Raw genomic sequence first — 14,789 nt, forward strand, 5'->3', positions numbered from 1 at the left:
GGCATCGGCCGGAGGACATTGCCGGGGACACTGCAGGAGGGACATCGCGGGAGCGCAGGTAAAGGTAAGTGAAGAACAGATCCCGGAGCAGCGCCGCATGGTAAGCCCGAGTGTAGCTCGGGGTTACCGCTTGTAGTACTGAAACTTTACCCCGAGCTACACTCGGGAATACCGTCAGGGAGGCTACAGAAATGCCAGTGCTCTTGGCAGAAAAAAAAATTAAAATTTTGAGCATTTTTCTTAATAGCATGTAGAAGCATTTAGCAATTTTTTCTGCCAGAAAACAGCACACAAAAACGCTGAACAGGATGGGTTTTTTCTGCTTCCAAATGCTGAGCTTAAAATATGCCTCTAAACGACTTAATGTGCATGGACACATAATGTAGAATATTTAGTTCAATTAGTTGCTTCTACAGGCAAAATGCTAAACTCTTCTAGGAGCAGCGTTTTTTTTTTAAGCCAGTGTGCATTATTATTATTATACAGGATTTATATAGCGCCAACAGTTTGCACAGCGCTTTACAAAAGGAAGGTCTACATTACAGTTACAATACAATTTGGTACAAGAGGAAACAGAGGGTCCTGCTCGTTAGAGCTTACAATCTAGGAGCATGGACCCAGGGGTGTATTTACCACAAGGCAAACAAGGCATTTGCCTAGGGCAGCATTTTCCAGGGGGGAGGGAACACTGCCCCTCGGAAGAAGAGATGGAAGAAGGGACACATGCGGCATGGGGACATGGTGGGTTCCGAGAGAGGCTGCGAGTTTCATGACGGTGTATGCACAGCCTGACTCTCGTTCCTGGGGATGTCCGGAGCTGTGAAGGCGAGTGTCTCTCTCTCTTGCCATGGGGGATGGTGGAAGGATCTCTTGGGTGGGAGGCAGGGGTGTTATTGGTCAATGTCCGGCTCTCTCTGCGGGGGGCACCGATTTTTGTGTTGCCTGGGCAGCACAAAACCTAAATACGCCACTGCATGGACCCTTATGCAGGCCATAGATGGGGAGAAAACCAGCCGATTTTTCTGTAAAAAACGTAAAATCGGTCGTTCAAGCGGCCGACGTTACCAGGAATGGTAAAAAAAAAATCAGCCGTTTTTCATCCCGTCTACAGCCGGCAAAAAGTGTCCCTGCAGAGAGCTCCGCTATTTCTTTGACATTTATAGCGGTTGCAACAATGTATCTATTTGTATCCATTTCGGATACAGATGTTTTTATTTGGAAACAAATAGATACATTGTTGCAACTGCTATAAATGTCAAAGAAATAGTGGAGCTCTCTGCAGGGACACTTTTTTCCGGACTGGAATTCTTCTTCTTCATCCTCTTCTTCATCCTCCTCCTCTTCATCCTCCTCCTCTTCATCCTCCTCCTCCTCTTCTTCCTTCTTCTTTTTGTCTTCCTCTTGCAGGTCACTGCTCATGCACAGATTTTTTATCGGTAAAAAGATCGGCCGATTTGCCCATAATTGCCACGAAATTCGGCCGATCTTTTTCCAACTTTACCGATAAAACAAATCTGCAAAAATACCGAAAAACGGCCGAACAATTAACCCACTAGCGATCCGAAAATCGGCCATCTATGGCCTGCATTAGGATCAGGTTTTCTTTGCCAAAAACTAATAGCAACAAAAGCCCCCGACTCTGACATCTAACATATCACAACCAAAGTGCGTTACAGATGTATTCTATTAAAATAGCATCCGTTTTCCTATCTTTCTACAGCTTGTGTTTACCTCCGTGGTAAAGCAATGGAGGTGTATTGCACATGGAGGGTGTAGCAGATCTTATCAGGCAAATGAACGCATAGACTGGTGATGAAGAAAAGTAAATCTTATTGCCCTGCACTATACTTACAAAGAAAAATCACCTAAAATATAATGAAAATGGATAATCCAGATCCCCCTCTTTACGGATATTACTTTGAGGTTTATCAACCACTGACATCTACTCCTTGATAATCTAATGGCCGCTGACGACAGTACAAGAGGATTTGAGACATTTGCTGAAAGACCATTACCACAATTTCTCCTAACAAAACACACATAAGAGCTGATAACCAATTTAATGATTTAATGTTATGCATACAACACTGAAAAGCACAAAACAATAGTGTTTGTGTGTCTTTGCGCCATGCATTAATGGAACTTGTTTGTCTGGTGTGCAAGGCTTGAGGAGATAACTCCGATCCTTATAAAACAGAGGAAATTAAATTGCTGTGATATCAGCAGGTGGAACCGAACACTGAGGTTATTGAGGATATGTATAAATGAACATTTTGGCTGTAAATCTGATCACAGGCAGCAGAGGGCTGGTAGATGCGTCATAGTCAATAGCTCTTTGTTGTCTATGGCCTGATTGTTAGTCCAAAAATCAATTTTTAAACTCTTTATAACCTTTTGCTGGTTCCAGTAGCTGGGTCTTGGGTGTCTGAATGGCTTTAGGTATTTATACCAGTGAACACTTCATTAAAAAAAAAATGGCTACTTCACGCAACCATTTGTGTTTACACCCATGGAGCAGTGCAGGGGAGGAAAGCTGCAAATACCTCCAGCATCAGTAAATTGTTGCAGACATAAAAACTCGATAAGGGTTCTATTTCTTCTCTACTCACAGCGCTGAGCGAACTGTTGGCGCTATATAAATACTGAATAATAATAATACTCTATCCAAAAGTAAAAAAAAAAGTAGACACATGTCACAATCGCAGGGTCGCCGCCACCAACATGCGACAATCGCACGACCGCGACTAACAGTAATACGTCACGCCTGCGGCGTCAGACCCCGGACCTTCTCACCAACTCGTGACCGAAGGACCGGCCGATCTAAAACCGTGGTGTGACGCGCGTAACAAGGCCCCACCCAGCTGCACCCTGCACAGCGATTGTCCAGCTAATGGGCTACAATCGGTGCCTGCAGCCTGAATGCGCTTGTTACTGGGTCGGGTTAATTACGCAACTAACCCTCTACTGCCACCACCACTTTTGTCGGAGACTGGGAATCTCCCGTTATCAAATATACATTATAATGATTGAAAAGTCGCCTGTCCAATACGGTCACCGCAGGCCGATTGGGCAGAGGATTAAACAAACACAGTAGCGTCTCTTCAAAGGCAGGAATTCGTGAATTGCAAGTAAGTGCTTAGAAACAGTTTGACTCTTTTAGTAATAAATCTTTCTTTCTGAAAGTGTTAAACAGGTGCAATAAAATATTTACAAAGAAAATGTAACTATATATATATATATATATATATATATATATATGCATATAAAAAAGGTACAGCAAAGAGATAATAGGAAGGAAGTTAAAGGGTTAAGTTACTTGCCAATATGCCTTGGTTTGTAAGCAGATGCAAGTGCAGAGCAGAAAGGGTCTTTGATCTCCTCATGTTAAACTCAGGAGATGTGTGTCTTGAACTAAACTTTTAGGCTTGCAGCCTGTCCTTTTTAAAAGGGGGGGGGGTGGCTCTGAGTCTGCCCAATACAATATTTTGGGCAGGAGGTCAGTGGACTCTCAATTAAAACTAACAGCTTCATACTCCATGATATGAAACATAGGTGACAGCTGACCTGAGGAATGTTCAATTAACTGCTGGTCAGTTTTATGAGGTTCCAACTTCTTTCAAGTCCAGGGAGAAGCTGCCTTATCTGTTTTATGATGGGTGAGAAAGGTTACACTTTCTGCAGACTGCTGGCACCAAACCAGGGATGCCTTCACCTGTGTTGACCCCCCACCATCTGTCACTCAGGAGATAACGTTTGCCTCTCAGGAAGGGAGGGGGTAGGGAATGAGGGCTGAGGAATACTTCCACTAAAAAGAAAGGGGAACTCCGCGTCCAACTCTGATGGGCTAGTTCGCTACAACATACACTTTAACCTGCAACTTGTCCAACAGAGATTTCAGTCAGTTATTCTGGAAATATTTTAAAATTCATCAGATTTATTTATTTTTTTAATACATAGCTGGAAAACAGATTTTTATAATGCTGGAATACCATATTAAAGTAATGCAAAAATCTGCCTTTTTTCTCCACATACGCATCTATATATCTTTAAATTGCACATTGAAATACATGACTGCCTATATCAAGCTCCATAATGACTGACTTTTTCATCATTTTACAGCCACAGCATACCGCTTCCTCAGAATAAACGCAGGAAAGGCAAGCTTTATAAGACAGAGATGCAGCATCTTAGGTAAGTGTGGACCTCTGCTGCCTTATACACACACAAAAAATTGTGTTTTACCATTTCCCTGGCATATTAAAAACATTTTCACAGACATTTTAAATGTACATTTATGTTAAAAAATGTCTTAGAACCCCAAAACAAGTTAAGTTTTCTGTAAGCAGAAGCCCTGTAGAATAAATTGGTGGCAGTTGAGTTTGCATGATATTTGCACAGCTTTATACCAAATGCATATTTTCACGAAAAAAAACAGTAAAATAAATGTTAGTACACAAAACACAATAGAAGGCCCTATTGTTTGAGAAAATATAAAAGATAGGACCGGGTTGAATAAATTGCTAGAAAATATGCCAAGAATCAACATTTTAAAAATGATGAATATGAAAAAACTAAAAAGGTGATACTTTAATTTTAATCGGTTTATTGGTTTTCTTATCATAGTACAAAAATGTACAAAACTAACAGGTATGTATAGGTGATGCTTTAAAAGCATTTACAGCTGATCTGTTTAGAGTTAACCATGAATTATGGTCCTAAAAGTATTGCTCTCACTCAGTGATAACTTGTATGGTACAGTGCCATTTGCGTGTTTGCATTCATGTGTTATGCACATTTGATTTATTATAATTTAATATTTTTTCTTTTTTTAAATTTTTGCTTTTGCTATCACAAAGAGGCTTACAGGCCCTTATGTGATAGTATAGGCAGGTGTCAGTTCCTCTTCATGGAGACAGAGGTCTATTAGACTCTCCATGTCTGCCTTGCCCTCCACTGCAGCTAATCAAGTGCAGATCATGCTTGATTAGCTTCTTCCCCGGCTACAGGAGCCAGGGAATGAATTAAATGAAACCAGAAGTGACAAAATGCTTCTGGCTTTATTACTCGAAAAGGAGATTGGGGACATATGTTCCTCCATCTCCTCCCATTCTCACAGGTGGGTCAGTTTACTGCATTCCCGGGTTCCAGCATGGGCGATGACAAGAGGGAATGGGGAACTGGCCCTTCTTATTACTGTAAAAGTGATCAGCCTACCTCATCACTTTTGTTGACAAGCCAATCACTGGCTGAAAATAAAATAGATATAAAAAACTCATGAGCTTGTACTAACCATGACTAAGACATTTATAAACAGCAAGTGGTTAGTGTACAGTGTATAAAGCCAAACTTGTTTTGACTGTAAAAAGAAGAGATTTGGTTAAAGCCCCTGTAAGTTTTTTTTGTCTGCCTGCGTTCCTTAGGGGAGAGTACTCCTCACTTCCTGTCATAGAGACACATTTTGCCTTTGGCAACAAGCAAAATGGCTATGCTTAATCCCTTCCCATCTAAGGGTATAACAAATGTTAATGCCTAAGCACAATTTTGCAACTTTGACATGTGTTAGTAAAAACGTATATATCACAACTACCGTATTTTTCGCTCCATAAGACGTGCCTAGGTTTTAGAGGAGAAAAACAAGAAAAAAAAATATTCTGAACCAATGGACTGCAGACACGGTACAGGAGATGACCAGAGACTGCGGACACGGTACAGGAGATGACCAGAGACTGCGGACACGGTACAGGAGACGACCAGAGACTGCGGACACGGTACAGGAGACGACCAGAGACTGCGGACACGGTACAGGAGACGACCAGAGACTGCGGACACGGTACAGGAGACGACCAGAGACTGCGGACACGGTACAGGAGACGACCAGAGACTGCGGACACGGTACACGAGACGACCAGAGACTGCTGACACGGTACAGGAGACGACCAGAGACTGCGGACACGGTACAGGAGACGACCAGAGACTGCTGACACGGTACAGGAGACGACCAGAGACTGCTGACACGGTACAGGAGACGACCAGAGACTGCGGACACGGTACAGGAGACGACCAGAGACTGCGGACACGGTACAGGAGACGACCAGAGACTGCGGACACGGTACAGGAGACGACCAGAGACTGCGGACACGGTACAGGAGACGACCAGAGACTGCGGACACGGTACAGGAGACGACCAGAGACTGCGGACACGGTACAGGAGACGACCAGAGACTGCGGACACGGTACAGGAGACGACCAGAGACTGCGGACACGGTACAGGAGACGACCAGAGACTGCGGACACGGTACAGGAGACGACCAGAGACTGCGGACACGGTACAGGAGACGACCAGAGACTGCGGACACGGTACAGGAGACGACCAGAGACTGCTGGAGATTACCAGAGACTGCTGACCTTTGGGAAGGGAGGGGGAACGGGTACCTGAATTTGACAGTTAACGGCTCCCACTTCCATGGAGTTGTCCTTCCTCCTTCTTTCCGCGGCGGCTTCTGTGACAGCCGGGTGCCCACTGCGCATGCGCGAAAAGCACTGCGCTTTGTGAATGGCCCAGAGCCTTCTGGGACCTGTCATGTGTCCTTCTCGCGCATGCGCAGTGGGCACCCGGCTGTCACAGAAGCCGCTGCGGGAAGACTGTACAGCGCTGGAGCAAGGAACAGGTAAGGTCCTGCAGGAGAGAAGAGCTGAGCGGCTGGCCCGGTGTTCTGACATGGTGGCGGCAGAAATACCGGACCGGCCGCTTTACATTCGCTCCATAAGACGCACTGACATTTTCCCCCCTCTTTTTGGGGGAAAAAAGTGCGTTTTATGGAGCGAAAAATACGGTACTTTATGTATAAAGGTGGATTATGCTTTGTCTTTTTCAGGACAAAATCGGGCTTTCATTTGGTAGTAAATAGTAATGGATATCTCCTAATTTTTTTTTATTATCAAAGCAAAACTGGCACAAGAGTAAAAAAAAATTTTTTTAATTTTAGCTGTGTGTTTTTTGCTACTACCATAACCTATCACCAAAGAACAACCCAAACTAAATTCTCCTGTTCTCAACAATCACAGCGATACCACATAAAGGTATGTTAGTTGTATGTATCCATAGTACAGAAATAGTGCGCATTTAGCGTTTTTTTTTTTTTTCCAATACCTACCTAAAAACACACTGACACTAATTTAGAATTTTTTTTGTTTTCTTTTTTAAATCCTGCCCAAAATATACTGACTCCGACCTTTGACCCTAACACGAATGTTGGCACCAGGGGCGGACTGACCATTTGGAAACTCGGGCACTGCCCGAGGGCCCGGGGTCAGTAGGGGGCCCCATGAGATGCCCCTGGTACCTTTTTCATAGGCTTTTTTGAGTTTAGGCAAGGACACAGGGGCCCCATGATCCCCTATTGCCCAGGGGCCCCATGAGTTGTCAGTCCGCCCCTGGTTGGCACTGACCTAGCTCAAACCTTGATCTAGATATTTTTTATTAAATTTTTTTAATTATTATTTTACACACATGTAGCTCTCTTCTCCATTCAGAGAGAGAAAACACAGGGGCGGGCTTCATAGTGACTGATCATTGTGATAGCCAATCCGAGGCTATCACAGCAATCAGGTGACCTGGAACCGGATGTTCTGGGTCCCGATCGTTAGTATGGGATCTAGGGCTCCCGGTAAGACCCCGGTCTCTGTGCTGGGAGCACACCATGCAGCCCGCTCCCACCACAAAGACAGATACACTTGTATGAGGCCCCTTGGTAAAAAGCCCAGTCCAAAGGGCCACATATTATTATTATTATTATTATTATACAGTATTTATATAGCGCCAAAGGGTTTGCTCAGAGCTGTACATTATAGTGGGGGACAGTACATGAGACAATACAGTAACAATACAATACATGAGGGGTTCGAGGGCCCTGCTCTTTCGAGCTTACAATCTAGGAGGGAGGGGATAGTGGTACAGGAGGAAGTGGCTGTGGGGGATGGAGTGGTAGGAGGAGTGGAGGAGATCGGCTGTTAGGTGAGGGTGGGGTAGGCTTCCCTGAAAAGATGGGTTTTCAGGGTGCGCCTAAAGGTGAGGAGGGTAGGTGACAGTCTGATGGATTGGGGTAGTGAGTTCCAGAGGATGGGGGAAGTCCTATGCGTACTGTCGGCGGGAAGGGGTTACAGTATAAACCCTAACAGTTAACTTCTCTTATTTGGTTCCTTTTGGTCTGTTAAATAAACCATTGAAAGCATTTTGTTATATCCATTCGACAAGTTAAAAAAAAAAAAAAAAAAAACCTGCATATCAATGCACCATGGTATGGTATGATTTTTGAAGAAACACAAGTGCTACACAGTGCATTTTTAGCCCCATAAACTTCAATAGGACTGCATGAAAATAGCATGCACATGTTTTTTTTTGTGGGATTTTTTCAGTGTCTTCCTCCAAGCAACAATCATGTCACAGCAGATATCGCTAGGCAAAAAAAAAAAAAAAAACGCATATAAATGCACTATGGAAATGCACTGAAAGACTCACGATTATGCAGCAGCCCTAGTGTGAACCTAGGCTAATGCAGGCCATAGATGGGTCAAAAATCGGCTGGTTTTCGGATCGTTAGTGGGTTAATAGGTTGGCCGTTTTTCGGTATTTTGGCAGATTTTTTTTTTCATCGGTAAAGTTTGACAAAAATCGGCCGATTTTCACAGCAATGTTGGGCAAATCGGCTAATCTTTTTACCGATAAAAAATCTGCGCATGAGCAGTGACCTGCAAGAGGAAGATAAAAAGAAGAAGAGGATGAAGAAGAGGAAGAAGAAGAGGAAGAGGAAGAAGAAGAAGAGGAAGAAGAGGAAGAGGAAGAAGAAGAAGAAGAAGAGGAAGAGGAAGAGGAAGAGGAAGAAGAAGAAGAAGAAGAGAAAGAAGAGGATGAAGAAGAGAAAGAAGAGGATGAAGAAGAGAAAGAAGAGGATGAAGAAGAGAAAGAAGAGGATGAAGAAGAAGAGGATGATGAAGAAGAGGATGATGAAGAAGAGGATGATGAAGAAGAGGATGAAGAAGAAGAGGATGATGAAGAAGATGAAGAAGAAGAAGAAGAAGAGGATGAAGAAGAAGAATTCCAGTTTGGCAAAAAGTGTCCCTGCAGAGAGTTCCGCTATTTCTTTGACATTTATAGCATTGCAACATTGTATCTGTTTGTTTCCAAATAAAAACATCTGTATCCAAAATGGATACAAATAGATACAATGTTGCAGCCGCTATAACTGTCAAAGAAATAGCGGAGCTCTCTGCAGAGACACTTTTTGCCGGCTGTAGACGGTATGAAAATCGTCCGATATTTTTTTTTTTACCGTTCCTGGTAACGTCGGCCGATTGAACGGCCGATTTTCTGTTTTTTTAAAGAAAAATCAGCCGGTTTTCTCCCCATCTATGGCCTGCATAAGTCAATGAACATAATTCTTTTTTCAGTTAGTCTATGTAAATCTGTAATTGCAGCGTAAAGCAATAACATTTATGATTGAAGCCGTGTTATTAAACTGCACTGATATTTGTTCAGCATCCGCACGCCATGACTGACATTTGTGGAATTGGGCAGAAACGAACTGGTTAATGACAGTTTCCATGGCAAGCAGATGTGAAAGAAAATATTGGTGACCGGCATCTACATCCATGGAGTGTTTTCTTTCATCTCTCCTCTCATTTGCAATGAAGCAGCGGATAATGATGCTTCACATAGATGCAGGTTTTCAAATGTAATTACAAGCCAATTTCACAGGCAACAGTTTACCAACAGGGCAATTACAGCTTGGCTCTAATATGCTTTTAGCCTTTTTCAGTCACATAACATTTAGGATTTTGCCCTCTTAGAAGCACGGGGGAGATAGAAAATCAATCACACAAAATGCCTTATAGCATTGAACATCACATTGCAGGTACACTTGATTTGCCAATACCAGCTCTGTCTGTCATATAAATTGATAGATAATCAGCAGCTCTGCTAGAACAATAAATACTGGAAGAAATATTTGCTTTTATTGGAAGAATGATTACATTCCAATTCAGCAACTCATGTTGAGAACTGGAATTGCATTGGAATATACTGTGCCCTTTATTACTGAAAAATTGTCTTGTAGTTACAAAACATATTTGTAGAACCATACGAAACTGCATGTACATTTGTTCTGTGTGAATGCCAAGAAAAATCAAATGCTACTAGGCATCTAGTTCAATAATTTATTCACAACAATGGTATAAATCAGGAAAACAACAGATTATGACCAATAGATGGAGATGGTAATCATAGAAATTAATTTAATCTCCAAATACGGAAAGGTTTCTTCACAGTGAGAGCTGTGAAAATGTGAAAGACTCCCTCAAGAGTTGATTCTGGCCAGCTCAGTGGATTGCTTTAAAAAAACGCCTGGATTCTTTCTTAGATACACAGAATATAACTGGATACTAACATTTATAGGTAAACTTGATCCAGGGAATATCTGATTGCCTCTCGGGGGATCAGGAAGGATTTTTTTCCACTGCAGGAGCAAATTGGATCGTGCTTTGCTAGTATTTTTGCCTTCCTCTGGATCAACTGTGGGTATAGGATAACTTTTTTTCGGTTAACCTGGATGAACGTTTGTCTTTTTTCAACCAAACTAACTATGTAAATATTGACATGGATAAGGTTTGAGGTTGCCTCTACCAAGGGTTCACTTCAAATCTCTGAAATGTTTGGGAATCACCAACAAAATAAAACAACCTATAAAGCAGTGCATAGGCTTAGAGTCATAAGAGAATCATTTGAAGGAATGGATAACCAAGCTCACCCCCCCCCCCCCCACCACCACCACCAAGTATCTGGCTTTCCTCACATTTTGTTTTATAAAAGTTTGCATAGTAGTACTATAAATGAGCAGAATTTGAAACCAAGATTAGCCCCAAAGGACATCGGTATGGTTCAAGTGCGACCTTTACGACCCTGGTAGGTCTGGCACTGCAAAGAGCCATCAATCATGCACATGGTGCATCAAATATTTTATTCCAAAATGTAAATTCTAAACTTTTTTTAAACCTAAACTATAACTAAAGACAAAGCTTTAGGTTTTTTTTCCAGTTTTGGATAGAGTGGGGAGCGATTAGAACACCTTTCGAGGTTTTAACTGCTGTCTGAACCACAATTAGGTATATTCACCCTCTTTATTTTTCCTGTTATCACTGAGAGTGAAAGAAAATCTTAAATAATGGGTTGCCATCAGAACAGGAAGAGAGGAGAAATCTTCCAATGAAGACACTTATTGTGGTGACCCTAGTGATAGCCAGGGATTCTCTCACTTTGGAGGTATTTGCACTCGCTTCCTGTTTTGGCTATGGGACAGGCTGTGAGGGGAAATATACCCATTGGGACACCAGAATTACTGTCCCCAATAGAAGATTTCACAGATGGCAAAAACTGACAGGGGTTATAACCCTCTTTTACCCAAAACGAAAAATAGTTTTACAATTTAAGGGGGCATCCTCTACTCTGAGCAGTCAGGCTACAACAATATACGGAAGAATTAAGTTTTTAGCATCTTTAATGTATGTTAAAAAAAAAAAAATATATATATATATATATATATATATATATATATATATAAAAACGGACTACTTTTTATACTTAGGCCTACACACACACGCTACTTTATTAGGTATACCTTGCTAGTACCGGGTTGGACCCCCTTTTGCCTTTAGAACTGCCTTATTTCTTTGTGGCATAGATTCAACAAAGTGTTGGAAACATTCCTCAGAGATTTTGGTCCATATTGACATAATAGCTGAATGCAGTTGCTGCAGATTTGTTGGCTGCACATCCATGATGCGAATCTCCTGGTCCACCACATCCCAAAGGTGCTCTATTGGATTGAGAATGCATTGACATGTTCAAGAAACCAGTTTGAATTTATCTGAGCTTTGTGATATGCTGCATTATCCTGCTGGAAGTAGCCATCAGAAGATGGGTACACTGGCATCTGGTGTGGTCTTCTGCTGCTGTAGCGCATCTGCGTCAAGGCTCAACGTATTGTGCATTCAGAAATCGTATTCTGCATACCTTGGTAGTAACTGGTTATTTGAACAATTGTTGCCTTTCTATCATCTTGAACAAGTCTGCCAATTCTCCTCTGACAGCAAGAAGGCATTTATGTCCACACAACTGCCGCTCACTGGATATTTTATAATTTTTGGACCATTCTTTGTAAACCCTAGAGATGCTTGTGCGTGAAAATCAGTTCAGCAGTTTTTTAAATACTCAGAACAACCAGTCTGCCACCAGCTACCACGCCATGTTCAAAGTCACCTAAATTCCCTTTCTTCCCCATTCTGATGCTCGGTTTGAACTTCAGCAAGTCATCTTCACCACATCTAGATGTCTAACTGCATTGAGTTGCTGCCATGTGATTGGCTGATTAGCAATTTGTGTTACCAAACAATTGAACAGGTATATCAATAAATAAAGGTGCAGCGCTAGATATGTATAAAAATTAGACAAAATGGAATAAAAACATAAAACATAGAATGTATGGTAGCAATTAAGTGCAAAAATAGTGCAAAATTGTCAATCACACTGTGGTGAAATTAAGTGGATAAATGTCCCAAATAGCTGAAAAATTGCCCACGTGGGGATCCAGTAGATCCTAATAGAGTGCGTGGGGGCCAGAGTCCAGTGTGCCACACAGTGGATATAATATAAAGAATGCGCACTCACCAGAAGTGCGTCAAACATGCGCATATGAGATTTTCCTGTCTCATCAGGTATTGGTCATCTACTGCCAAAACAGGGTCAGGGTCATACACCATACACCATCTTCTCTAGGATAGGTACTCCAAAAGCCTTATTGCATGTCACCGTCAAGGGTCCCTTTAAGCAGGTCCTGCAAGTGGGAACTCAATGACAAAATGATAGGTCCAGACTTTCTGACTGGTCCAATTCTCTTGGAATGGCTGGTGGTGAGGTGACTACTGGTGTGCTCACCATCATGGCCTGGTGTAACTGTCTTTAACATGCTCCTCCATCTCATCCACTGACCAGTTATATATGGCACTATCATAGGATGACAAGCTCTGAAGAAAGTGAATGCAGTCTGAAGGTTGATGGGATTTCACTTTGAGCTGCCTGCTTGTGCAAAACAAGCTGCTATTAAATGGGGTTGGGAAGCGATATCCAAGGCATCCAGAGTGCTTTCCCTATCCTCATTCTGATCGCAAATAAGTCTGTCCCACTCTTCTATCAGAAGACGGGCTATGTCATTCCAGATGTTTTTTTGTGGAGAAGGTCCACATACCAGGTTAGAAAACTCTTATCATAATCTCCTTTTTTGAAACTCCGGTTTATAAATCCACTTAGCCAAAGTTCCAGCAAGCATAAGCTAATTGAACAGGTATACCTAATAAAGTGGCCAGTGAGTGTACACACACAAAAACGTCATCTACTCTTGGGAAAAAAAAAGAAATGGCACATTACTGACATTCACAAAGGCAGCAAAAAACAGTGTTCAATTACACAGTGCAGAAAAGTTGTTTCTTACCTGAATTACTCCTCCACCTTCGCCTTTACTTCCGGCTAGGAATTCCTCTGGCAGACCTATCACCTTCCCCAACCAGTCCAACATAACTGTCTCCAGCTCTGTGCATGCCGGACTTGAAGCCTTAAATTACACAAATGGCCAACAAAATGAATCAAAGTGGACTTTTATATGTTCTCTAATTTTGTTCAGAGCTTAAAAGTGACTACACATACAGTCAGGTCCATAAATATTGGGACCGACACAATTGTAACATTTTTGGCTCTATACACCACAATGGATTTGAAACAAAACAAACAAGATGTTCTTTAACTGCAGACTGTCAGATTTAATTTGAGGGTATTTACATCTAGGTAATCAGGTGACCGGTGTAGGAATTACAACAGTTTGCATATGTGCCTCCCACTTGTTAAGGGACCAAAAGTAATGAGACAATTGGCTTCTCAGCTGTTCCATGGCTAGGTGTGTGTTATTCCCTCATTATCCCAATTACAATGAGCAGGTAAAAGGTCCAGAGTTCATTTCAAGTGTGCTATTTGCATTTGGAATCTGTTGCTGTCAACTCTCAAGATGAGATCCAAAGAGCTGTCACTATCAGTGAAGCAAGCGATCATTAGGCTGAAAAAACAAAACAAACCCATCAGAGAGATAGCAAAAACATTAGGCGTGGCCAAAACAACTGTTTGGAACATTCTTAAAAAGAAGGAACGCAACGGTGAGCTCAGCAACACCAGAAGACCCGGAAGACCACGGAAAACAACTGTGGTGGATGACCGAAGAATTCTTTCCTTGGTGAAGAAAACACCCTTCACAACAGTTGGCCAGATCAAGAACACTCTCCAGGAGGTAGGTGTATGTGTGTCAAAGTCAACAATCAAGAGAAGACTTCACCAGAGTGAATACAGAGGGTTCACCACAAGATGGAATCCATTGGTGAGCCTCAAAAACAGGAAGGCCAGATTAGAGTTTGCCAAACGACATCTAAAAAAGCCTTCACAGTTCTGGAACAACATCCTATGGACAGATGAGACCGAGATCAACTTGTACCAGAGTTATGGGAAGAGCTGGCAGTCTGCAGTTAAAGCACATCTTGTTTGTTTCATTTCAAATCCATTGTGGTGGTGTATAGAACCAAAAATGTTAGAATTGTGTCGATGTCCCAATATTTATGGACCTGACTGTATGTAAAAATTCTTATCCTAGTGCTGTATGGGGTTATGGACTTTTAAGGCACTCAGATATAAGATGGCTAAA

The 14,789-nt window shown here is 42.2% G+C and overlaps 1 protein-coding gene across 2 annotated transcripts in view; it reads right to left on the minus strand.

Moving 5' to 3' along the window:
• DDC (dopa decarboxylase) overlaps positions 1 to 14,789 on the minus strand; it is a 217,630-nt gene that overhangs the window by 134,545 nt on the left and 68,296 nt on the right. For both annotated transcript variants that reach the window (XM_089654936.1, XM_089654937.1), the window contains exon 4: positions 13,539 to 13,658. In XM_089654936.1, the coding sequence (XP_089511062.1) occupies positions 13,539 to 13,658 (120 nt within the window). The remainder of the gene's footprint in view (positions 1 to 13,538; positions 13,659 to 14,789) is intronic.

Source organism: Staurois parvus, unplaced genomic scaffold (assembly GCF_062004578.1).
Source record: "Staurois parvus isolate SC_StPar_1 unplaced genomic scaffold, SC_StPar_1.0 ptg000814l, whole genome shotgun sequence".
Lineage (NCBI taxonomy): Eukaryota > Metazoa > Chordata > Amphibia > Anura > Ranidae > Staurois > Staurois parvus.